Here is a 27,646-nt window from a genome sequence, read left to right on the forward strand (position 1 = left end):
GATCATGACCTGTAGCTCAAGAAAACATTTTTCTACCTGGCTATAGAATGTTCTTTCTAAAATACAATCATTATTTTTCTTTAAATTCTTCAATGGCTTCCCACTACTCTAAGGATAAAGGCTTATATAATCCTCTATTATCCAGCTCTTTTATCACTGTAGCTTCATCTATTTCTACTCTAACAGGTTAATTTTCATTTTGCAATCCAACCTTACCTACTTACTTTCTGGATACAGAATGTATCTAGTGTTAGAACACTTCCCCACATAGTCTTGTAGCGAATGCCTGCTCATTCTAACTTCTCAGCTTAGACTTCACTCCCCTCTGGATGCTTTCCCTGGATGCTGGGCCTTGGTTAGGTACCCCTCCTGTGTGCACACTGGACTTCCTCAATGCAATGTTTATCACCCTGCATTTCAACTATGACAGTGCTATTTAAGAGTACTATTTAAGTACTATTCATGCGTTTTGTTCCCCATAGTATACCTAACAGGCCTTCAGTAAATATTTATTAATAAATGAAGCAATTTAGTGGGTTTCTCATGTTATTGGATATTTGGTTGTTTTTTTTTTAATTTTTATTTTAATCCTCACCTGAGGACTGATCTTAGAGAGAGAGGGAGGAATTGGGGAAGTGGGGGGGAGGGGAGGAGAAACACCAATGTGAGAGGGAAACACTGATTGGCTACCTCCTGTATGCACCCCAGCTGGGGATTAAACTGCAACCTAGGTATGTGACCTAACCTGGAATGGAACCCACATTTAAAACAATTTTTTTTTTGTATATAGGATGATGTTCCAACTAATTGAGCATTGGTATTTAGTTCTTTCACACCACTGTAACATGTTATAAAATTTTAAAGAAGGCACAAGTCTGGAACATTAAACAGTTTCTAGACTTTAGCTTATGTGAAGGTTTCTAGAATTTAGTGATGTGTGAAGTAGCATGGAACGCTGTGTTCAAGGTTCTCTAGATCTCTCATACTGAGACAAAAACTAGCATCTCCAAGTCTTAATTTCCTCATCTGAATTCCAATACCGTTAACATTTACTCTTGGATATCTCCAAGCATCCCCAATTCAATTCATATCACTTACAGGGATAATAACAGCATGCTCTTAGAACTATCGTGAGAAGACAGTGAGTTAAATAATAAAATAATACTTGGCAGATTATTTTTTATCTATTATTACTACATACCTATGTCAGGTTTTGCCAATACCCTCAGTTACATTGGTTAAGGAGAGCAAGAAGAATGAAGAATAGGAAGAGTGGGATATGAGTATCCTGTATGAGCAAACCTTGTGATATTTTGACTGTTCAGATAGTTGTTTTCTCAGAACTTTCACGTTCCTTTAAAAGAAAACTAAAATCTCATTAATGTAACTAATTTGCAATATCAGTTGTAGAGTATTTTATGAACTTCTTGTGGGGGAAGAGGACCTCTATATTCAGGTAAGCATCTCAGATTGACATATGGTGGTTTTGCTATAGTGGGGAGGAATAACAAGCCCCCACCACAAATAAAAAGAAGAGCCATTTGTGAGGTCTGTGTCAGCCAGCCCTCCAGTGCTATCTGACTTCTTATGTAACTAGAGGATTATACATATCTGTCTTCATTTATCTGAGTCACTCCTATAAAATGGTGCAGAAGTTCTTCCTTTAAACGTTAGCAGGCTACAAAATGCCCAAAGAATAAACTATGCTGCAAACATTTTGGATATAACATCTGATATAAGAATAAAAATTCAAAATACACATCCACAAATCAGACTGGCACACTGAAAACAAATTATTTAGGAATATATTTCTTATTTTTACCTTAGTTACCTTACAACCTACTTCGAAGATGGCAGCAATTTATCGAGGAATACAGAATCAGCAAAATAATTTAGATTAATACATCAAAGGTGTAATATAGTTGTGTAAATGTTTCATAAAAGAATATAAACATTTCATTAATTTTCACTACATTCATCCACTTTGTGTATACATCCTATTATTTTCCAGGTACTTGTGCAGTTGCTAGGAATACAATGGTGAAAAAGACAAAGTCGTACTTCAAGAGGTTACATTTCCTGACTGGAAGGGAGAAGATAAAAAGGGCAAGTAATTAAATAAGAATGTCAGGTACTGATATATGTTATAAAGAACATAAAAAAATGATATAAAAATACCTAAAGAGGTGGTCATGGAGGGACTAAGAGTATGATTCTGGAGCTATAATGTCCATGTACAAATCCAGGCTCTACCATTCAATAGGTATATGATGCCGGGGCAAGCTACCCATCCTCTCTGTGCCTCAGTTTTCTCATCTGCTGAATGGGAATAACAATAGTACTTACCTCATGGATTTGTTGCATTAAGTAGTGTGTGTAGAACAGTACCTGGCACATAGTGCGATGTGTTTTCAAATATAAATTGTTTTCCTCTCTGAGTAACTCACATTGAATCAAGACCTTAATATTAGGAAGGAGTTCAAACTAATATGGATAAATTAAAGTACCTCTATACCAAATAAAGAAGAATAAAATGCCGTTTTCTTCTTTATATTTCCATGCTATATAGTAATGAAAATATATGAAGATTAAACCATAGTAGCACCTTTCATCACCCATCTTCACATTCATCAGAGCTTTCTTCACTCGGCTCCTCACTGCTTTCTCCTTCACTCTCCCCACTACTGTCTTCTTCACTATCTTCCTCATCTTCCTCACGATTTTGAGCTTTCTCTGCCACAGAAAGGAAGAGAATCACTTAATATGTTTCTTAACATTTTCACTCTTTTGAAAAATTGAAATTCTTCTTGCTTCTCCCTCCACTAAGAAATGTATATTTTGGGGACATGAGAACTGAGCTGAACTTTGTTAACTGTATAAAGGGTTAAAGTAGTAGTACAAATAAGACTATATTCTTACTGGCATAAAGATGTCTGTGGACTGAAAGTAAATTTCCAACCAGATCTATAAAATATTTTTTTTTATTATGAATGTAATTCTTAAACAGAATAGGGTAATTCAGAGGGCACTGGCTTTCCTTGGAATTGTGGGACAGTCCCTTTAATACAAGGGGCAATTGGCATGTTCTATTCCCTCTGAAGACTGTCGTGCAAATGCCTGTGCCCAGGAAGCCCACTTTGTTTGGGTAGTTCCACCCCACAGATTAAAGGAAGTCATCTTGACCATCTACAAAGGACAAGCTGGTTTCAATAACCATCCAAGATGACCATTAGCCTTTTCTTAACCATATCCTGAGGATGTACTTTGGCAATCTCCTGGGATAATGAGTTTTTAAATAAATAGTGACTGCTCATAGTTCTATGAGAAAGAATGAATTTCAATTTTTAAATTTACCCATCAGCAACATTTCTTCAATAAGTACTAAGAACTCCTTGGCCTCAGGATTTTCTGGTTCATAGATTAGGACTGAAAATAGACAACAGAGTGTGTGTTACTAATGGTCAAAATGTTTCAGCAAACAGGCTCCTCAGAATGAGATTGAAACTGTCAATCAGAGTAAGGAAAAATGCACAAAAGCGATAAACACCAACAATTATACCATGGATGTATTTAAGTGCAAACAGAGAGTGATATAAAATAGTTTTAACAGCAGAAGAGAGGATAAGTTAACTAAAGTACAATAGGAAATATCCAAACTGAAGCAGAGAAATAAAAAGAAATCGGAGGGAAAAAGTAAAACAAACACAAAGCTGAGTATAAGATACATGTGGGACACTATGAAAACAAACTCTAATTTATGTATAATTGAAGATCTAGGAAGAAAAGAAAGAGAATAGAGTAGAAGTGATATTTTAAAAGATAATGGCTAAGAAAGGTAATGAAAACATCAACCCACAGAATTAAGAAACTCAGGAAACCTCTCAAGCCTCCCGTTGTATAAAGGCAAAGAAAAACCACAACTGTCCAGTCAAACCACTAAAAACCAAAGATATAAAGAAAAAAAAAGCTGGGTAATATTCTTCTACTCAAAAATGTCCAACGGTTTCCCACTCAGAGAAAAAGTGAAGACCCTAAGCTATGAAAAGGTGCTATGTAATCTGCACAACCTTAACCCATGACCTCTGTGACTTCATCTCCTATCACACTTCCCTTGCTTATTTTCTCGTTATATGGTCCTGGTTGTTGTCAGGCACACTTGCCTCTCAGCACATTTGCTATTAGTCCCGCCTGGAACTCACTGTTTCCAGATACCCACATGACTAGTTCCTCAACTTCAAGTCTTTCCATGCGGTCTCCCGGGACCATCCTATTTGAAACTGCTTTGCCTCCCCCCAGGACTTTCTATTCCTTCGTCCCTACTTTATTTTCCTAGATAGAACCTATTATTTATGACACACTCTTTATATGAGTTTTATCATCTGCCTGATACTAGATATAAATGTGGGATCATTATCTGTTTTGTTGACTGCTATGTTTCCAGTGCCTGACATATGTAGGCACTCAAATATTGGTGGAATAATTGCATGTTAAATAAGGTTTGCTGCACTACCTGACAGCAATTACCCATTATCATAAAGGTAAGGATTTTGATTTACCTTCATGGTATTAGTGGTAATTAATTAGTCTTTTTTACTTGATCTCATACCAATCAACCTAATTTATTGTCAAGGAATCACTGAGACACCATCAGGGAAATTCACTGGACTTAGGATAATCAAACCATCTTATATATTATGGAATGTATTTAGAAACAAAGAGAAGATTAGAAAACAGAAAGTATTTTGTACTTACTCATTTGACATAATTTTTTAGCCAAATGGTAGTCTTGGCTCATTTCTGCTCTTAGGAACTGGAAAACATTAAGAAATTCTCCAGATAAGTAATTTCAGAGAGAATTTAAGTGTCAATTGTATACTCCCTAGAAAATATTCTATTAATGATTAACTATTTTGCTTTTAACATTTACACATGTTTTTCCAGGAGTGAGTCTGTAATCAGTTAATCAATTAAGAATATTTAAGGACTTCTCATGGCAGGGCAACATATATAGAATGACACCTCTACTTTTCTGCAGCCACACTATACATATACTACTGAACAATTTGAGGATACATAGACTGATTAAACCAGAGAAGATAGTGAAGACATTAATCACTTTAATATTCTTTTTGTTCAGATACAGCTTTTACTTGTGAACTTAGTCCATAATTACATGATCATACTCAGTAAAAAAATGAAGATTTATAATTATGTATATTCATTACTTTTTAGTATTGCACTCATACCATTTTGTTTTTACTATTTTTAAAATATTTTTCTTGTTACAAAGTAATACATTTTTATATGTAGAACATTTTAAAGCTAAATATACTCATTCTGTCCCCACTTAAAAAGCTTCTATATTTCTACCATCCAGAGATGTTTATTTTTACATCTTTATATTGTTTCCATAAATGACCACATATTTACAAAAACTAGAATTGTTCAGTAACTTTTTAAAAATACATCATGTTTATGTTCACATATCATGATCATTTTCTCCCAGGGAATTAAACATCCTTATATGTTTTTTACTTACTTAGGCTGTAATTTACCAAACTAATATTTTATTATTAGTTATTTAAACTGCTTCCATTAAAAATAGCCTACACTTAGATAATTGTTCTTGCTTGTGTGTGACATCCTGAACCATATGTAGATACACTAGGTTTACTCTCCAAGAGACATGAGCATCGAGTCATACAAAAAACAACTAAACAACAACAAAAACACTTCTCTCACATTTCCATATATTTGTTAATACCCAGGTGCCATTGTAAGAGGCAGTTCTTTACCAGTTTTCTAAGTTTCTTCCATGGGTATTAGATTTTATTTTCCTAATATAAACAGAATTCTTCTTTCTATAAAAAATTTTCATCAGAATCCTTATTTATTCAGATCAATAATTGTCTTACATTTTTAAAAATTGATTCTTGTAAAAGGTTAAGACGTTCATTTTCATTCCTATTTGTAGTTTTCTTCCATTTTAATTATAATATCTAGTGTTTGATCTATGTCATTTTCTTCCAATATCTTGCTCTTAAATTGATATAATAATTTGGTTTGTACTTTGAATTATTAATTTGTTCCTTTAATTCTTTTCTTTGTACTTTTCCTTATGTTTATTTTATTCTTTTTCTAGTTTTTGGTGTTAATATTTAGTTCATTTACTGTCACACTTGAGTCATCATTATCATCAAAACATTTGAATTTCAAGCATTTTTCAAATGTTTTAATATTTAGTGTTATGGTTATAACTATTTTTAAATGTTATAAGTTTAAATGTTTAATTCATGTGTCACTTCTTTAGAAGAATATCTTTTAGTTTCAAGTAATTGTTATTGCACTTATTTTTATTATGTTTATATTTTTTAAATCCTTATGGAAAATTTAAATATACACAGAAGTAGAGGAAATTGTAAAAGAAGTATATGCTCCCAATTCTTACCTTTAAAAATTAACATTTTACCAATCTGGCTTTATCAATATCACTGCATAATCTTTTGCCCCCTCTGCCTAGACTATTTAAAAGTAGTTTATAGATAACACCTCATTTCACTTTGATTAAAAAGCCAATCACATTATTGCTATCACACCAAACAAAATTAACAAGAATTTCTTAATATCAACTAATATCCAGTTTAGTTTTTTAAACATCAGTATCTGCATTTATTTATTTTTAAAATATATTTTTATTGATTTCAGAGAGGAAGGGAGAGGGAGAGATGGAAATATCAATAATGAGTGAGAATCATTGATCAGCTACCTCCTGCACACCCACACTGGGGTTTGAGAAACCTGGGCATGTGCTCTGACCAGGAAGAGAATCGTGACTTCCTGGTTCTTAGGTTGATGCTCAACCACTGAGCCATGCTGGCCGGACTTCAGTCTATTTAATGACGTGTTATATTAATAATATTAGCTTCCAGAAATAAAAGGTGCATGGGATCCATTTCAAAGGCTCCTTTACATTGATCTATTTTTTATTTGCATTGATATATTTTATGTTTTGAATAGAAACATATTTTCTTTAATAATTCAAAAAGCCAGTGAAATTAAGAAACTCATGCAATGGATATTTGGATAAAGACTTTCATGAAAGTTATTTAAGATTTCAAACTTAAGCTGAAGACAGGTTTTAAAAAACTGGTTGTATATTAAATTATTTGTGACATTCAAAATAAAGAAATGCTTAAAAAGTAAACTAAAAACATGAATTTTGATGTAATCCTGATTGGAGAAAAAAATCCAGTTATAAAAGTCATTTTAAAGACAAATTGGGAAGTTTCAATTTGAATATAATATACTTTGTTACAGCATTATTGATAACTTTCTTAGATGTGATAAGGGTATGATGTTAATTTGAAGAATGAATTATTCTTAAGAGACCCATGCTCAAGTTTTAGGGGTGATGTTTTATATTGTCTGCAACTTTCAAATGTTTTTGCTAAAAATATATATTTAAGCTTATATATTTATACCTTATCTATCAAAAGACAGAGAAAACTTAATAGAAACTGATGTAGAATTGACAAAAACGATAGCATAGTAGACAAACATGTTAAAGTAGCTCTTATAAATATATGCCAAATGCTCAAAAGTAGAGGAAAATATGAACATACGGAGAGAAATGATACAAAATAGTTAAATGAAACTTCTGGAGATGATAAATAGAATGTTTAAAATGAATGTATGTTATATTCTCATATATTAGAGAGAGAGAGAAAGGGAGGGAGGGAAGAAGGATGGGATTAACAGCAGATTATAATTGCAAAGATCATGAATTTGAAGACAGCAATAAAAATTTCTTAAATGAAATAGAGAACAGAGGAAAAAAAGGAGCATCAGTGACCCTTGGGACAATATTTCGTGGTCTAACATAGGTGTAATTATAGTCCAGATGAAGAGAGCAGGGGTCAGAAAAAAATATTTGAAGATTTAATTGAATATTTTCCAATCCTGGTGAAAACTATAAACGGATAGATCCAAGAATCTCAATGAACAGAAGAATCAAGGCACCATCATAATCAAATTGCCAATAATAATAATACAGATGAAAAAAATTAAAAACAGACAAAATGACATATTATAATGTAGATTACTAATGATAACGATAATAACAGACATCTTTCTGAAACTATGCATCTTTCAGAAAGCAGTACAGTGGGGCCTTGACTTACGAGTGTCCTGACTAACGAGTTTTTCGAGATACAAGCCGTCTCTCGGCCGATTTTTTGCTTTGAGTTGTGAGCTAAAATTCAGGTATGAGCCAGCTTCAGATACCCCACCGCTAGTTGGCGCAGCGAACGTCACAGTGAACGCCACAACATCAGCCCAGCATCACGTGTCTCACTCGTTCACTTTAAGATCTGACATACGAGTAATTTGAGTTACGAGCTCCGTCACGGAGCAAATTAAACTCGTAAGTCAAGGCCCCACTGTATTAGACAGTGGAATAACCTTTCAAATTATAGGAAATAACCTGGCAACCTAGAATTCTCCAACTAACCTATCTTTTTAAAAAGGTGAAATTAAGACTGTTTCAGACAAACAAAAGCTGAAAGAATTCACTGTCAGCAGAACTGTCCTATAAAATATACTGAAGGAAGATTTTTAAAAAAATTCTTTATTATTGAAAGTATTATATATGTCCTCCTTTTCCTCCATTGATCCCTTCTAGCCCACATCTTTCCCCTGCCCCAGGCCTTCACCATCCTATTGTCTGTGCCAATGGGCTATGCCTATATGCATACAAGTTCTTTGGTTGATCTCTTCCCTCCCACTCAACCATACCCACTGAAAGAGGGTTTTTTTTTGTGTGTTTTCAGGTAAAAGGAAAAAATCAGATGAAGAGTTGGACCCTCACAAAGCTATAAAGAACACCAGAAATGGCCCTGGCTGGTGTTCCTCAGTGGTTAGAGCGACAGACTGTGAACTGAAGGGTTATGGATTCAACTCCTGGTCAAGGGCACCTACCTCAGTTGCAGATTCACTCCCTGTCCCTGGCTGGGGAGCATGTGGGAGGCAACCAGTCGATGTGTCTCTCACGTCTTTCCCTCTCTCTCCCTCCCTCCTCTCCTCCCTTTCTCCCTCCCTCCTTTCCATCTACTCTCTCTGAAAAGCAATGGCAAAAAATATCCCCAAGGTGTGGACTGAAAAAAAAAGAACACCAGAAATGGTTCCAAAAAAGATATATCTTCTGCTCTGCAGGTGTGGTCCATTTGGTTAAGCATCATCCCATGCACAAGGTTGCTGGTTTGATTTCTGGGTCAGGTTACATGGCCAGCCCACTAGGGGGAGTGCAAGAGGCAGCTGATGGATATTTCTCTCATTGATGTTTCTCTCTCTCTCTCTTTGAAATCAATAAAAACATATTTGGGGGAAAAAAAGATATCTTCCAATTTAAGAAATCTCTTTAAAAGATATTTGAGCATTTAGCACAGCCGGTGTGGTTCAGTGGTTGGGTGTCAACCTACGGACCAGGAAAGCATGGCTCAGTTCCCAGTCAGGGCACATGCCTGGGTTTTGGGCTCGATCCCTGGTGGGGAGTGTGCAGGAGGCAGCTGAACAATGATTCTCTCTCATCATTGATGTTTCTATCTCTCTTTCCCTCTACCTTCCTCTCGGAAATCAATAAAAATATTTTTAGAAAAAAGATAATTGACCATTTTTAAAACGAAAATAATAACAATGCATGTGGAACTTATAACACATACAGAAATAAAATGTTTGACAACAATAATAGCAAGGATGAGAAGGGGACATGAAAATATACTATTATAAAGTTTGTACAATATACATGAAGTTGTGTAATATTAAGTAATGGTAGACTGTGACACCACAATAAATAAAATTGTTTTCTTCTCTACGGAATTATCAGTAAATGTACATTTTTTTCCTGTGATATTTCAGGCTTCAATGCCTTTGCATATGCTGTTTGCGGTGTCAGGAATGCCTTCTCCTCTTGTTTACCCTTCTCTTCCTCCTTCCTTTAAGTTGTTAAGATGTATTCAGGTCTCTTCCTTTTATCCCATTTCTCCTGTTTCTTAATTACTCACTTAATCCTCTGTTCCCAGAGAATTTCATAAACACTTCTACTAGCACATATTTCATTATAAATTATTTTATTTATTTTTTTTAATATATTTTATTGATTTTTTACAGAGAGGAAGGGAGAGAGATAGAGAGCTAGAAACATCGATGAGAGAGAAACACCGATCAGCCGCCTCCCGCACATCTCCCACTGGGGATATGCCCGCAACCCAGGCACATGCCCCTGACCGGAACCGAACCCGGGACCCTTCAGTCCACAGGCCGACGCTCTATCCACTGAGCCAAACCGGTTTCGGCTATAAATTATATTATATAAATAATATGTGCATGTTAGTTCTCAAAGGTGAGACCTGTCTTTATTTCTACACATTCCCAGTAACTAGCATGGTGCCCATGCTTTATGTACAAAGCATTCCTCTAAACAGTGCTAGAAGAGTTTTATACCAAATCTACTCTTATTCCTGCTCCTTTTACCAGAATACTGTCAGTCAATTCTAGAATCTTCTCTCACCGCTCCTTTGGTGAAGGTTGTAAGAGAGATGAGTAGCCAGGTAAGCATCTGTACATGGCAAGGATCTTTTTACTATTTTTTAAATCCTCAAGGCTATATAATATTTAGTTATTTTAATATTTTTAAGATTCTTAAATTATAATGCACAAAGCTTACTTCTGCCATTAACTCTAATGGGGCACGAGTGTCCTTTTTTGGGCCACTGTCTTCATTACTTTTGTCACTGGTGTCATCTTCACCATCATCTTTTGTTGACTCAGACAATTTATCATCAATAACCTGAAGGCAATTTTCATTATTTTTCTCCTGCTTTGCAATGACTTCATTTTTGCCCACCTCACCTAAAACAACATACATAATTAATCAATAAATATTAAAAAGTTCAAAAATTTTAAATGCTTACTCCTAAATGACAATGTAACAAGCGTACATGTTGCCTATATGGCTTTCTGTTCTGGAGTTTTGTGTGTTTTATTTTTTCTTGACTAAACAGCACTGGTTTCCATTTTCAAAACAGGTAATAAAACTGCCAAATGAAAGAGGAAAAAACCCAAATCTATAACAATGAGTTGATGCTAATGTTAACTGTTTGGTGCTTGAAATTTTAATAAGTAGAAAATATTTTTTGTTTATAAAGAATATAATTTCAAGAAAAAAGAAATTAATGCTATTCTACCTCCAGAAACATATTTCTTAAATTATTCTTATAGAAGGTAAATACAAAATAAAGAGCTTGAGAGTAAAAGTAAGGCTGGAGAGGCTGAGAAGCAAATAGTCCTTCTTAGGTCATGTCACTCCTTGGTTACTTGAGAATAAAGTTCTCTCTCTCTCTCTCTCTCAACACACACACACACACACACACACACACGGAAGAAACACGCGTGGAATATTCTAGATATAACCAGAGGTTACATAACATTATTAATGATTTTCCTTAATGTTAGTCAAACATAGATAACCCTACAATTAAAACTAAGCACCACTGAGTGACTACCCATTTAGTGCCTGGCACTATGCTGAGTCCCAGTTTCACAAAAATGAATGGTCCCTGATCTGAGAGTACTTGCAAAAACTCTAACTGGGGAGTCAGAAACATATGGAGAATTATAAAAGAGTATGGGAGAACAGTGATGAAGATGTGTGCTAGGGAATGGGAGAACAAAGGGGTGCCACACCCCAGTCTGGGAGTGGTCAGGAGCTGTCCAATCTGAGTGGATCAGTTTTTCCCGGGAGAGGGGACAACATAAGCCAATACAGAAGCAAGAATGTGTGTGGACTATAATCACTCTGGTGCTGCTTAAGGGTCAAGATTAAGGCTGAAATGGTGACAGATGTCCCTGGAAGTATAGGTAGGGGCTAGATGGATAATGGAGAGTCTTGTAGACCAGAAGCCTTGGGGACTATCTTAAGAATGAAGGGGCTACTAATGAAAGATTTTATGTAAGGAAACAAGTATGATCAATTTTGCACTTCTGAGGGAAAACTTGGAGAGCACGGTAAAAAGTGTATTTGAGGGAAGACAAAAATAAAGAGTAAGGGGAGAAATTAGAGTTGTCTTTTAAAAAATCAAGATAAGAGACATGACAGGGAACTGGTAAAGTAGGGATGGAGCGTAAGTGATAGATAAGAGAAATATTTAAGAGGTAAAATCTCTATGGTACAAACTATTGAAACACTTTCCAAACTTCAGTAATTCTTATACTATCTTCATCCATTTAATATTCTCCTTTGAATGTACTTTTTAAACATATACTTTGTTAGATCATAAATATCATCCATGAAACTGATGGATTAATAAAAGTAACATATAATAATCCTAACACATTATATCCAATTACTCTTCTAAACACTACATACATTAACTCATTTTCTCTCAACCCAAAGAGGTTTTACGTTTCATAGATGAAACTGAGGGACAGAGAGGTTAGATAACCTGCCCAGCTTCACACTGCTAATTAAATGGTAGATCTGGGAGTCAATTAGACTCCAGAGTACATATTATTATTATTTTTAAAAATATATTTTTATTGATTTCAGAGAGGAAGGGAGAGGGAAAGATAGAAACATCAATGAGAGAGAATCATTGATTGGCTGCCTCCTGCACACCCCCTACTGGGGATTGAGCCTGGAACCTGGCATGTGCCCTTGACCAGAATCAAACCCAGGACTCTTCAGTCTGTAGGCTCTATCCACTGAGCCAAACTGGCTAGGGCCATATTATTAACCACATCTTATATTGTTATTTTTCCCAACACACATGAAAATATACTACTATTAAAGTCATTTTTTAAAAAAGTTTACTATGTGTTTCCTAAACGTATCTCTTTGGGAAACACTATTGAGTGAGCTTATAGGACTCCTTTGGCTCTATGCATATCTCTCTGTTTCACACTAACTTGGGCTACATCATTCCTTTCTTGTCAGATTTTGAATATCTGGGAAGTCTTGTGAGATGACTTTTGGAGCTACTCTAAATAACATAGAAACACTTGTATAGAAAGGAGAAAATGAGGAAATCTAGGAGAGCTTAAGAGAAAACAATGTTAGAGAACACAAACTAAAAAAGTCTTTCCAAGAGTAGGGTGGCTTGGCTACCTGATTCTGTGTCCTTTATGGTGTCCATCAGCTCACAGCCACTCTGATCTCCCAGTGTGTATCCAGCCTGTTCATTGACTCATCACACTGATGTCATCAGGGAAAGATCAGAATAGGGAATTCAAGGCTGTGTGATGTCACAGGAACTGTCTCACCTCAGTTAATTCACAAACACACACTGAGCTTCATGAGAAAGGTTTCCTGATCCCTAGATCTAAGGTAGTCCTCTCCCAGGGGCCATTTATTAACATTGTAACATCCATCACAACCTGACATTGTGTTGCTTTTTTGTTTGTATTTGTTTTATATTGTTTATTGATTTTTAATAGTTGGCTATCTCCCACTAGAATGTAAACTTCATAAGGGCAAGGACCTTGCCTATTTACTAACTATTGTATCCACAGCTTCTAAAGCAGTGACCAGCACTCAATAAACCATCGTTGAATGAATGGAACTTGTTTGCTTTCATTAGGTATTTTAATTCATTCTAAAATTTAATACTCTATTACTATCATTTCATATAATATTTTTCCATGGATCCTACACCTGACTGCATATCAGAATTATATGTTACATCAATTTGAAAAAGTACCAATTCCCATGATCCTCCCCAGACCTATAGAGTTGTCAACATCCCAAAGGTCATGGTGAAAGAAGGCTAATTAGAAGCAACAGTTGATCTAAAAAAAAAACCACCAAAACCAATTGTTATTACCTGTGCTTTCTTTTAAGAAGGAAGTTGACCATAGCTTTGACTGTAGATTTGTTTCTGTATCTTTATGTTCAATACTCTTTGAAGATACTCTATTTTCAGTATTCTTTAAAAAGACCTTATTTTCAATATTTTTTGAAGAGACTTTCTTCCTAAATGTTAAAGTAGACAATCAAAATACTTTCCTAGGTCAAAATTATGTTTAAGGCTTTATTTGGGTACACACACACACACACACACACACACTTATTTAATATGAGCACACAGTATAATATACTAATAATAAACTAAATAGCTAAAATGCAGTATCTTCTTTGTGGGAAAGCATTAAAAATAATTTTTACTGGTGATTAAAATTCTATTTCTGCTTGGCATTTGCCATTGTGTAATGATTCTTAGAATGTTTTCAGTATTCTTTAACACAGAGCATATAAGCAATCAGTACGTGTGTCTTTGGCACATCATATATATATCTGTTATATATATAGAACAAAAAAAAACTATTTAAGGAATACTAGCCTTTTTTAAATGTTGTAAATCCATTCTTACCATTGCTAAATGCTACAGTATGGAGAGAGTGCAACACTAATGTTAATCTTGGTCCTAATATAAAGTAGCCTGCTTTTTCATTAAGTAGCTGAAGTAAAATGGGTTCTCTCTTAGCCTCTAAGCCTGAAACTTCATGTCAGTAAACAATGCACTGAGACAGAGGATTCATGTGTGGTGCACTCTGTTTACAAAGACAGGCACCCAGACCGGTGGAAAAATGACCCCAAGTCTGTTTTCCATAGTTTTAAGATTCTTTTAATGTGTCTCCTTTACCAAGTTTAAAAATTAAACTTTTAGTTTGCATGGAAAGATATAAAAAGATATAAAGTATTACCCCCCCCCCCCAAGTTATGGTGGCTCTCTATTTTATCCCCATTGAAATGTGAATCCAGAACATTAGTACTGTAGTTAAGTTAGCGGTCTTGTGCAGTGATTTAGCAAAGAGGCTAAATAGCTTGTTATATTCTTAATACAATGGGATGGAATGGAATCTTCACTTCCCCAGTACATGCTGCTAAAGGAAGTCCTCTCCCTGGTAACACAAAATACACAGCAGCCCTAGCTGGTCTTGCTCAGTGGATAGAGTATTGGCCTGTGGACTGAAGGTCCTGGGTTTGATTCCAGTCAAGGATACATATCGGGTTGCATGCCCCCAGTGGGGGGCATGCAGGATGCAGCCAGTCAATGATTATCTCTCATCATTGATGTTTCTCTCTATCCATCACCCTTCCTCTCTAAAATCAATAAAAATTAAAAAACAAACAAAAAAATGCACAGCAAAAATTATTTACATTTATCTGCCTCTGCCCTCAATTTTCTATTGCAAAAGAAAACATCTAAGAAGAAACTCTACATGTGAAAAGTTGAGAAGTCACTTAAACATTCAATTTCTAGCATGGTGATCTCATTATTATACCAAAGGTCATTACAAGTGATTACTAGAATTTATTTGCTCTAATAACTAATCTAGGTAAAAGGCCTTAACTGCCTACCTCCCCCCCCTTACAAATTATAGTATTTTGTTGGAACCAAAATACCATATATTTATTAGACTACCATTTTTAAGGGAAAAAAAACGTTGCCAAGTTTAAGATGCCATCAATTATAAAAGATGTTAAACTATGATGAAAATATGTGTACATATTTTAAATATGAAATATGTTACTTATAATTGACCAAGAAAATTTAGCTAGTATAGTTTTGGGTACTTGCTTTTTAAATAGTATTAGTGACACATGGAGAAAGCCAACATATTCAATGTAATAAATGGGATATTACTATTTGGAAGCATTAACATGCCATAAAAATACATATGAGAATTGGTGCCAAATCCTCATTTTAACAATAAAGTATGAATTACCTTTCTGCTCACTTTCTGTAGTCTTTCTCATATGCAGTTTTAAAGACTCAAAGGCCCAAAGGCCAATCTCCTCTTCAACTGTAATCTATTGATTTTCATTTGCTAAAGTGATGTTATCTATGGTAACAATGCCTCTAACCACTAAAAAATGCAGATAACCAGTATACTCTAAAAGATGTGTTATTTAAATACAGTTATAATTAAGGAAAGATTCAAATTTTTACTTTATGTAATATCCTTTGGAAACGGAAGATATTTAATTTAGTATCTGCTAAGGTTAGAGAGTTAGTCCAGTTAGATATCTCACTGGAGGGTATTTATGCTAAAGGATAAATAATCCAGGTTTTAGAATTGCTTTTTAAGAGCACTGGTCATATTTATGGAATGACCCCAAATTTCTATTGGAATTAACAAATTTTTTCAGGAAGTTTATATTTTAAACTTTGTTTTAAAATGATTTATAATTTGTCAAAAATGGGCCTAAAATTAATTAAAACTTACTTTTCTAAGAATGTCTTAGTTATATTTAGAGAAACTTGTGTTGCTGACATATAAGGTTTGCTGGCCAATTCCTGGTCTTGTCCTTAAAGTGTAAAAATGGGAACTAAAAAATAACTTATTCATTTTAGAAAAGATAAAACATGTAATTATGGAATAACAGAGATATAGTGTTTTCAGCTCAGAGCATTGAGTGCAGTGGGTCTGCTTCAGCCATTTCCCCCTCACATCTTTAAGTATGCTCAGAAGCTTGACCAAAAAACCCAACAGATCAAAGGTCCAAGACCTATAAAACTTTGTTCAGCATTAAAGATATATTTTACCTTTACTACTGAAAAGTTTGTTAATTAAGTGCAATTTGTGGAGTGGACAAAATCTCTCACATGGGTCTATGGGGAAAAAAGGAAATGATAAATGTGAGTTTTATGTGCAGAGTTTGATATTCATGGTTTATAAAGTCCTTGCGGCTCCATGAAGAATCAACCAGATTAAGGCAAAGAACTGGTGGGGAAAGAAAAGTTCTTATTTTCCTCTAACCCAAGCTAGATAGGATCTTATGGCAAATTCCACTTGCCAGCCAGACTACCGAGCCAGTAGGGGTTGGAAAGTGGAATCTGAAGCTACGCTGAGAAAATTCATCAACTTTGCAGTTCAGTCACACTAGTTCCCAAACAAAGGTTCCCACACTAGTTCCCACACGATTTTCTATTTTCTTGCTCATTTTTTTTTTTCCAGGACTGATCCTGTTTGCCTTCAACTCTGGGTAAGGAACCTGAAGTGACAACGCCACACAATGGTGAAGCTTAATGGCTACACTAACTATCCACTTCAAACTACCAAACCAAACCTAAACTCTTCTCTGCAAGCAAATTTAAGGAAATGTTCTCATCTTACCCTTTCAAAAAACAGTTTGATGAGCTGATGCAATTATTAATGAGGTCAAGGGAAAAAGTAGGCACTCTACTTTTCTATTTTGGCCCTGGCTGCCTTTGATTTATCCCTGGGGTATAACTATTTCAGGGTGTGGATCACTCCCAATCCAATTCTAACATTGCTTATCACAGTCTCAGAACACAGGGCTCACAGTAGACAAAACAATTTATTTTCATTAATGACCTATTAACTTCTGTTACTATTATTGGAAGTTATATTTCCCTCAAAGACTACTAAAATTGTTTAGACTTTTTAATTTAAATGTTTTCAATGATGTAATCTAGATACACTAGTATAAAAGCCAAGAGAGCCCTAGCCGGTTTGGCTCTGTGGATAAAACGTCCGCCTGTGGACTGAAGGGTCCTGGGTTCGATTCCAGTCAGGGGCACATGCCTGGGTTGCGGGCTCAATCCCCAGTAGGCGGTGTGCAGGAGGCAGCCAGTCAATGATTCTCTCTCATCACTGATGTTTCTATCTCTCTCTCCCTCTCCCTTCCTCTCCGAAATCAATAAAAATATATTTTAAAAAGTAAAAAATAAAAATAAAAGCCAAGCAAAGGGAATGATGGAACGACCGGAATGACTGGTCACTATGAGATGTGCATTGTGCCGGCCAACCAGCCCAATTGAGGCCCCAATAAACATTGCTCCAACCTTCTGAATCCCCTCCCCCCCTGGCTGGCCCGGCCCCTGATCGCCACCCCCACGCCCCCGGCCCCATCAGGGGTGGGGCCGGCCAGCCAATCTCCTGCATCTCCCCCTCCACCCCCAGCCTGGCCCCAATCAGCTCCTATTGAGGTGGGCTAGCCGGATCCCACCTGTGCACAAATTCGTGCACTGGGCCTCTAGTAGGATATAAATATATATATATATTTAACAGAGCATTTATTTTTTCTGGTTGTCTATAATGTTTAATCTGAAGTATATAGATTCTCATCATTGATCTGCTATACATTACTCTCCCTTTAATATAAGAATATGTATTTAATATATAATTTACAACAAAGCAAAGGTGGAATCTAATTTTAATTTTTAGGTTTGATAGTATGAAGTTAAAATACATATTGCATTACATGAAATTTTTCCCAGCCAAAATATTCACAATAAGTCAAAATAATATTAATTTGAATAGAATCCCACCAGAATGGTGCTTACAAACCTGTCAATAATTGATCTCTATAAATGTGTTTTATGATCAGCTTTCAAAATGTAATTTTTTATAGACTAAATGATAGAATATTTTTTTCAGGTGGTAGCAGATGATCATATCAGGAAGGGCTTTGATAAATGAGCAGAATCAGCTACTTAATCTTTAGCTACTAAGTTTAAACTGAACTATGACTCTTTTTATCACTAATCTCTTCATCTACTTGGGGTATTAATGTATTTTCCTTATTTACTAGTAATGAATCATCTCACAGTAAATAAAAAATCTGTTTATAAATATTCATTTAAAGAGATATTCTGAAAGAAATGAGCAAGTATCAAAGGGAAATAGAAACGAGCAATGAGGCTCTAGCTGGTTTTGCCCAGTGGATAGAGCACTGGCCTGCAGACTGAAGTTGTCACGGGTTCGATTCCAGTCAAGGTCAAGAGCACATACCTCGGTTGCAGACTCCATGCCTGCCCTGGTCCCTGCCCTGGTCGGAGTGCGTGGGGGAGGCAATCAATCGATGTGTCTTTCTCTTTCTGTCTCTCCCCCTCTCTTCCACTCTCTCTAGAAAAAAAAACAAAGAAGAAAAAGAAATGAGCAATGAGAATTACGTAAGTACAGAATCCTTGGCATTTAAGCATTTAAAAAAAGTGAATATTATCTATATCTCTACAATTTTATGAAAATTCATGTTTCATTTTAAATGTCCTTTTATCTAGTAACAATTGCTTTGACTGAAGCCAAAGCCAAAGTGCTAATCCATGTACTTCTGGCCTTTCAAATTTAATTGGGTGACAAATGATTATATTATCTAATTCTAATTGCTCAAAAGGCATGTGATAGATCAGTGGCACAATCAGAGACATTTTCTTACTCTGACATTGTTTCATTTGGTTCAATCATCACTTTTTCTGAAAGAGAAGAAAAAAACACCCTCAGTATTTTATCAATAGTGATGTTCCTAACAGAAATTCCTGACTGGCAAATATTTAGGCATTTTTTGAATGACAGGCAATATAATAAAGGATTAATTGCTAAGTCTTTCAATCAGACTCAACCATTCCAGTAAATTATCTTCTTAATTTTTAAGACAAAATGTTATTTAAACATATTCTTTTTTAAGTAATAAATCACTTACCCTTTGGAGCAACCACCAGCAACTTGCCATTCTGTCTATATTTTGGAGCCTAAAATAGAAGCAGAAATAAAAACTAGCATTATCATTATTATTTTCATTTGCTGTATTTGAAGTGATTTATTCATAGTCTTATATAAACATTTCTGTTATTTAGGCTAAAAGGTAACTTTATCCTAAAGCAATTATTAAAAAACTATATGTTGATGGTAAAATAGAACTACTAGTGAAGTGTCCTTAAAAAGCTTGTGTACTCTTCTTACCTTTACAGCATCTGTCTTATCTAGATAATTCCTGCAAAAACCAAAATATTTATTTCATAAGTGAACAATTGTATAAATTTAGACTCAAAATAAAATAGAATGCAGAACTCAGTTTTTCAGTAGAGTATTAAATATGTATATTGTTTTTTGTATTTGGTATAGATTATTTCCATCCTAACTGGAAAACCTCATTTTCTGGATGATGAAACTAAATTAAAAAAAAAAGTATACAGAAATTAACCCTTTGTCCCCTTTTACCTTGGAGTCTATGCAAAAAGAGTTATAGCAATAATTTTGCATGTTAGAAAAGTGATGGATTAAATAAGCCACTAACTCTGTTACTATTTGATTTTATAAAGCCTGGTCTCTAGCCCTAGCTGGTTTGGCTCAGTGGGTAGAGTGTTGGCCTGCGGACTGAAGGGTTCCAGGTTCAATTCTGGTCAAGGGCACATACTTCAACGGCACATACCTCAGTTGCAGGTTCCTCCCTGGCCCAGGCCTTGGTCAGAGCTTGTGCAGGAGGCAACCAATCAATGTGTTTCTCTCACATCGATATTTCTCTCTGTCTGTCCTTCTCTCTTCCACTCTCTCTAAAACTCAATGGGAAAACTATCCTTGGGTGATGATTAAAAATAACACACACACGGTCTCTAGATCTAGATACAAATACAATCAATAGCAGATTAAGGATTCATCTTTCCTACTGAGCTGACCCTACAAATTATTAAATTCATCTTGGCTCATATTTACACCAGCTTTTGTCTCCTCCACTTCAACAAAACGTGAGCCAAACTGCCTGCCAGATTTTAGTTCACCCATATTATGAAAAACACCTTTATAGAGTGCATATAAGCCAGAAGAAGATATTGCATTTCTAATAAAATATTATTTCAATAAAAACATTTAGAAATTAACCTTTGATTTTTCTCTAGGCAAGTAATTCTTACCTTATAAATTCCCTTGTGTTTATTAACACTTATAAGTTAAAATGTTTTTTCTGTGAAGTTTTACCTTTCCTAAGTTACCCTCTGTAGACTGATTTTCCTACAAGTTAGCCCTTTATGTACTTGCATAAATTTCATTCTAATTGCAGGGAGAAAAATCAGCTCATACGGTTTTTTTATGTTTGAGAGAGGACACACCTAAACTTTTCATAGGAAACAATTCACTTGTCCCCAAATCCTAAGCCAGACTTCTCAAATTATTATTAGTAGTACATACCTAGGGATTTCTGGAATACAAAGTGTAGGGCCAGATCTGTGGACAATAAAAGAAAAGCTTCATTATTTTGCATTAAGTTTTTCTCTTTTTAAATCCAGCTCCCTCACACTGATCTGTACTCCTGAATACATCAGTAGTATGTAAACTTTTGCCTCGAGCTTTGTTTTCCGGGCAACCCTAACCAAGCCAGAAATTGTTATTAATTTGACTAATGGCCCGGTGCACGAAATTTGTGCATGGTGTGTGTGTGTGTGTGGGTGGGGCCGTCAGCCCGGCCTGCACCCTTTCCAATCTGGGACCTCTTGGACATCCCTCTCGCAATCCAGGACTGCTGGCTCCTAACCACTCACCTGCCTGCTGGCTTGCTCGCCCCCAAACTGCCCCCCCACGCCAGCCTTCTTGCCTCCAACTGCCCCCCCTTGCCAGCCTGATTGCCCCCAACTGCCCCCCCCCCGCCGGCCTGCTCACGCCCAACTGCCCCCCCACACCCGCTGGCCTGATCACCCCCAACTGCCCTCCCCTCCTGGCCTGATTGCCCCTAACCTCCTCTGCCTCAGCCCCGCCACCATGGCTTGTCCAGAAGGGCGTCTGGAAGGTGTCCCAGTCTAATTAGCATATTACCCTTTTATTAGTATAGATTATCCCTCTGAGAAGCTCACAGAGAGCTAAAGTACACCAGAAAAGCAAGGCATCTTTTGGGGGAAAACAGTCGTAGAAGACTAAACTCTAGAATAAATGAAAGATTTTCCTCCTAATTCTCTAGGGTAGTAGACAGAGCTCAGAACTTGAAACAATACAATGAACCAAATAAGGCCTTAACAAAAGAAATCTGGGACGGCTTCTCCTGAGAAATACTTCTATTCCACAGATTTCCACAATCCTGTGTTGCCATAGTCTGCCTGGGTAGGATTATGTTTAGAGTCCTCCTCTCCTTTCTAGCTCCAGGATCTTTATGGATTGCTACCGTCCAACCTTTTACCTGGATGGAGACATCAGTGCATATAATTCTTCTCCCATTTTCACCTGGTAACAGAAAAACATAGGTAGGGTGGGCAGATCCTATTTCTTGACGGAAATGCAGGCTCTCCTAGGTCTGACTTTATCATTGCCTAGGAAGTGTCCCTTTAATCTCCTTTCATAAAATTTAATTCCTAGGGTTCAGAATAATACTCAAGAGTTGGGCTCTTGAGTGACAGAGACTGAATTCACATCCCAGTTCTGCCATGTGTCATGTAAGCTTGAGTAAGTACTTCACTTCTCCAGGTCTCCATTCTTCCATCTGTAAAATGGGGATCACAATGGTGCCAACTTCACTGGATCATTATAAGGATTATATAGGATGATCTGGGTAAAGTTGCAGGAAGCCACCCATTGTCTTCACTATCAGAGAGGTGCAAACAAGGATCCCGGGACGCTGGTGAACCTTGAACCCATGGCAAGGGACAGAGTTATACACCGATTATCTAGTCCAGACAAATGGGGGCTCAAGTTATTTCCTGATCAAACAGTCTCAGAGTAAATCCTTCTAATATTTACTGGCGTTTAAGATGGTCTGTCTGCTACCGCAATTGCCTGCCTGACTAAGGTCTTTATGTGTATCCAAAATTGAATAAAAGGCTGGCGAGGCCTGGGCACCGGTGGAAGTCTTTCCCCTTGAGTTGGGCTTGCCCGCCTGGCCCCCCAATATTTCCAAATGATCTCTTGTCTCGTCTCTTTCATTTGTGTGCGGCCCCTCCTCCAGATCCTGAACCCTGAACCACGTGGGACGTGGGGGGGAACATACACAGAAAGTGTGTATCACAGTGCAGGGCACATTGGAGGGACACTGAAGAAACTACTCAATGTTTTATCTAAAGGGAAAACTGGGAAGATGTTCTATGGGGCTGGTTAAGATTGCTTAGGGAAACAAAAGGGAGGCTTTGCTGTCATTGAGACAAGCTGATTAACTCTGAAGACTTTTAATTAATTTAAAAATCACACTAGCCCCAAAGTAATGATACTTGTTTAGAAAGTTCATTGACTCCAGGAAAAAAGCAGAGTAAAAACACAGGTAAAGGTAAAGCAGCCGTGACAGGCTGAGCAGAATGAGGTGCAGCCACTGTACAGGTAATATATATTTTTCAAATAACTATCAATATGCAAAATATCTCTGAAAGGAAATGCTTTCAGAAAAGAAATGATAATATTGGCTGACTCTGGGGATGGCTGCAGGACTGGGGTAGGAATTCTTTACTTTAGGTGCATTAGTACCTCTTGAACTTGGAAAAAAATAAATGTATTATCTATTTTAAAAAATACAATTTAAAATTTGCAATACCATTTGCATGTCTATGTTTATCCCTCTCTTACAGGCATGTGAACCAGGTGCTACTTCAATTCTCTTCTCTACCCAGTGGTACCTGTTCAAACAGGGGTCATGGTATCTAGAAAGAACGGTATACAGGTGCACACTTGTATATTCATCACTATTGGTTACGGTTAATGTTAACATCACAACATTCATTTAATAAGCCATTTGAGTTTCTACCAAGTGCACCTTCTGGCTTTTGGAATGTGGGAAAACTCTCATGTCTTTCAACAGTCCCAGTGGTAATGGGAACAACAGTGATGACAGGTACCAACTTTCATGTTACAGTCAATGTCTATTTGAGACAAACCTTTGATGAGCAGCTACTATATGTCATATATACCTGTGATAAGCCCTGGGGATACAAAAGAAGCTCATAATATTATAGGGGACAGACCTATATATATGGGACAGACCAAACTTCAAAGTAGTGTACTAAATCCTTCCCTCTAAGAAGCTCTGATGTACTTTTCCACACTGCCTGAACAGGATCAATTAAATCCCTTATTTTAAGCTCATGGGCTGGGGATATCCAAGGGGGTCAGCAAGCAGTGGAGGCAGAATTGGAAAGATAAAGGAAGAGAAAGTCTAATAAACAGAGCAGTCCCGGAACAACTTTCCAGTAACAGAATCAAGCTTGAGGCCTGTTCTCTGGATTTGCTATATTCTTTCAGGTATAATTTCTTTAAGTATCCCTAGAATACAGTATTGTCTACTGATAGCCTCTTCCTCCTTATGTGGTTAAAAGATCCAGCCCACCTGAATATAAGAGTAGGTACTGTCCTAAGACACAGCAATCATAGTAATTCATAAGCTAACAGTAACAGGACCAAGGGGTGAGCCTATGATCCAAGCTAAGCTCATCACAACTTTTCTCTGAGATAGAGGTAGAAGAATATGAATCTAGAGCTCCCAGTAGGCATGGTTCTAGCCTTTAGGAAAAAAAGTGGCCTGAGAGTGAAGCAGAAGGTCCAAAAGATAATCAGGGATAAGAAGAGTAAAGAGAGAGAGAGAGGAGAGAGGAGAGAGAGAGAAGAGAGAAGAGAGAGAATGAATGATGTTTGAGTCCCTGCTTCCAGTTCAACCTGTCTTTACCACAGGCCAATTAATTTCTCTCTTTGCCGAAATAAGCTGGAGCTGATTTTTAACATCTGAAGCCAAAAGAGACCTTGACAAATATGGCTCCTACTTCTTGAAACAAAAGTAGGCTGACACACCTGATACCATGTGATAAGAGCTACATATTAGAATTTAGGTGACCTGAGGGAGCACAGAGGGAGAAGTGATGAATTCTACCTGTTATGGGAAGACAGACTGAGTCAGGTTTCACTAATAAAGCTGGTATTTATTTAACCAAGTCAAGACCAAGTAGTCAACAAAAGGGGAAGAGAAATCCAGCACTGTGTTAAAGAATATCAATAGATGAAATAAAAAATGTACATGAAGCACATTTTAAAAGTCATTAATTGCCATGTGCTAAGAATTTTGGGCTTTAATCGGTAGGTAACGGAAAGCAAATCAAGTCAAGCCTTTGAAATTCTGTTGAGGGTAAACCCGAGACAGAATGGAAGTGCTCATTTCTAAAGAAAGGGCTTAGTTTTTGTCTTCTTAGCTATATTTGTCTAAGTTGCAGAAACCCTGCTCTAGTTAGTTTAGGAGACAGCGGGAGAGGAAGGAGAAAGGGGGAAGAGGGGAGATGGGGAGAAAAAGGCATTGGCCCCTAGAATCCAAGAGTTGAATACCCAAGCTATGTGGAAGTCAGGACACAATGGATACAACTGTGTTCAAGGGGTGTAGGTTGGCACTTTCCCTTGTTCATTTCAGCTTCTCCCTGCATGTGGGTAGGACTCTCTCTCTCTCTCCAGATTTTCTGCACATGGTACAGGGCTCCCAGAAATTCTCGAGTTATATGTGATAGTTCCAGATGTTAAGGAAAAGTTGACTGTCAACAATAAACAACCCCAGTCAAGGTCCCAATTAGTTTAGATAGGTTTTTGTATGTTTGTTTGTTGCTATACAGAACAGATTATCTCAGGCGACCTTTAAAAAAAAAACCTCTAGTGTCTAGTGCACTACATGTCATGTAACCTGGTGCTCAATAACTATTTGTTGAATGAATGGAATGGGAAGAAAGGAAACAAGAAAGCAAAAGAAAAGAATGTATTAAACTAGCTTCACTGTCCAATATGGTAGCCACTAGTGGCTACCGAGCACTTGAAATGTGTTCATTTCACATTTCAGATATGCACACTGGACAATAAAGACTTAGTAGCAAAAAGAGAATGTAAAACATCTCCACCTCCTCTAAGTAAGTGTTCATAGCAGCTATTAAGGCCAAATAGGTTTTATTTGGATTCTACAGGTTAAACAAAAAAAAACTTTTATGAAATGAGTCACCAACATTAAAAATTCAGATTTCACAAAATCCGTATTTTAGGTTTTTCTTGTAATATTGGAAGACATCTTTTCTTCATCCCACTTGTGCAATTATTTTACCCTTTTGTGCTATTTGTTTTTATAAGCTATCTTGTACTCTACTAGGCAAGGAATGAATTACTAAATAGCTACATGTCCAGGATTTGCCAATGTGGTGAGAAGGAGATGCAGAGCTGATTAAGCACCATCCTCCGTCCCAGAAGAACTTAATGAGGAAACATAAAAGGACATTATTTCATTGTAGAGCTCAACTGTATATAAAATGGCGTCAATGATCATCTGTTGCTCACATTCATATTTAAAAGTGACTACATATAAATTTTCTATTTTTCGTTTACAACATAATCCAGTGCCCAGCCTCTGGAGTCAGACTGCCTATGTTCAAATCCCAGCAAATTGTGTGACCTTGAGCAAAGTTCCTTAACCTCTCTATGATTCACTTTCCCTCAACTGTAAAATGAGTATAAAAATACTACCTACCTCATAGAATTATGAGGGTTAATATAAATAATAATAAGTATTAGTGGCACCTGTAATTATAATTAATTACAACTCCTCCTCCAGTTACTATTATTATTATTACCCACAGCCTGTCAGGGACAGTCCTGAAGGTGAACTCTGACTTAGGGAAGACAGATCTAAGAGCACAACGGAGACTGGATGGGGCAAAGGAGGGGGAAAAGCACTGATAACCCAGCTCCAAGGTGGTAAGCAGGAAGCTCTGAATTCTGGAGTGCAGCAGCGGAATTGCTACAAAGGTGTTGCAATTCAACTCTGGTAAACTCTTAACACTTAAAGAGCAGTGTTGTTTCCCTGAGATTAAAAAACACAAAACTTCAATTAGCAAAAAATAAAAATAGCAAGGTGGATTTGGGGAACATTGTATTTGGTTTTCAGGAGAATGAAACAAATATATAAATAAAAAACATTTTCAGTGTCTTTTTCAGACTTATTAAAAAAACCACAATAACTCCTGGGGTAAGAACAGACTCATCCACGTGTTAATTTAAATGCCGCCGGACGCAGGGTAGAACAGTTTAAGGCAGCAGTCAGAAAGACTTCACTAAGACCAGAAATCTCAGGTCGATGTCATGTCAAGGCTGAAGACGGAACCTTACAAGTGATCCCTTGTCCAAGCCCCTCATTTAACGAAAGATGAAAAGAAAGCCCGCGGGCGTTAAATAATTCGTCCAAATTCCACCGAAACTTTTTGGCTGCGCAAGTTATGTCTAGAGAGTAATGACGTCTTAACTGTAGCAGTGAGTGCTTGCTCCTATTGGCCATTAAGCAGTTTCCAAAAACAAATAAATAAATAAATATCTAAATAAATAAGGATAAAATTTTAGTAGAGGACCAAAGGAAGTAGCGGAAGCCTTGAGATGAAACGGAGCACTTGTCACGGGGGCGGGAGGGGAGGAGGGGGCTGGCAGGCGGGAGTCCGCCGGCCGGAGCTGGCGGCGTGTGTGCCCGCGGGGCAGCGCCGCCATCGCTCACTCTCCGGACACTAACGTCCTGCCTCCCACTGCGGCCAGAGAGGCGCCTCCAGCCGTGCGAGCGGGTCCTACCTTCTCGCGTGCCGCCTGGCAGCCGTGGGGCCGCACAGCCCAAACCTGGAGGGTGTACAAAAGTTGGCGGAGCCAGGCGCCGGGCCCGGGTGGTCCGAGGTGAGAGGGGAGTCCGGCTGCACGCGGGGGCCGGTAGAGGGAGACCCGCAGTTGCCGCGGCGCCTCTTACCCGCTTGGGGCCCTCGCAAGCGGATCATCTGAAAGGCAGTCGCCGAAGGCCGGCCCAGCTAGAGGTTCGCTCGGGTTTCGGAGCAGCGAGCTGTGGACGCCTCGTCGCCATGGAGACGATACCACTTGCGGCTGGAGTCCCGGGAGC

The 27,646-nt window shown here is 37.2% G+C and overlaps 1 protein-coding gene across 14 annotated transcripts; it reads right to left on the bottom strand.

Annotated features, from left to right (window-relative positions):
* Positions 1–1,726: 1,726 nt before the first annotated feature.
* Positions 1,727–27,646, bottom strand: ERICH2 (glutamate rich 2). 14 transcript variants are annotated; one of them, XR_004969577.1, is made up of 13 exons: positions 27,331–27,646; positions 20,983–21,018; positions 19,762–19,792; positions 19,502–19,550; positions 19,238–19,274; positions 18,814–18,927; positions 13,875–14,023; positions 10,721–10,905; positions 4,753–4,810; positions 3,355–3,426; positions 2,606–2,733; positions 2,179–2,316; positions 1,780–2,083 (listed from the first exon to the last, which is right to left on the bottom strand). XR_004969577.1 is itself a non-coding variant. In XM_036320657.1 (13 exons), the coding sequence occupies exons 2-12, from the start codon at positions 21,997–21,999 to the stop codon at positions 2,612–2,614; spliced, it is 891 nt and encodes a 296-aa protein (XP_036176550.1). In that variant the 5' UTR covers positions 22,000–22,005; positions 27,331–27,396; the 3' UTR covers positions 1,781–2,316; positions 2,606–2,611. The 14 variants fall into 14 exon arrangements, 10 of the variants coding, with proteins under 10 accessions (XP_036176551.1, XP_036176549.1, XP_036176548.1 ...); XM_036320657.1 differs by adding an exon at positions 21,962–22,005 and having other exon boundaries at positions 1,781–2,316; positions 27,331–27,396; XM_036320656.1 differs by having other exon boundaries at positions 1,779–2,319.

Source organism: Myotis myotis, unplaced genomic scaffold (assembly GCF_014108235.1).
Source record: "Myotis myotis isolate mMyoMyo1 unplaced genomic scaffold, mMyoMyo1.p scaffold_m19_p_8, whole genome shotgun sequence".
NCBI classification, from domain to species: Eukaryota; Metazoa; Chordata; class Mammalia; order Chiroptera; family Vespertilionidae; genus Myotis; species Myotis myotis.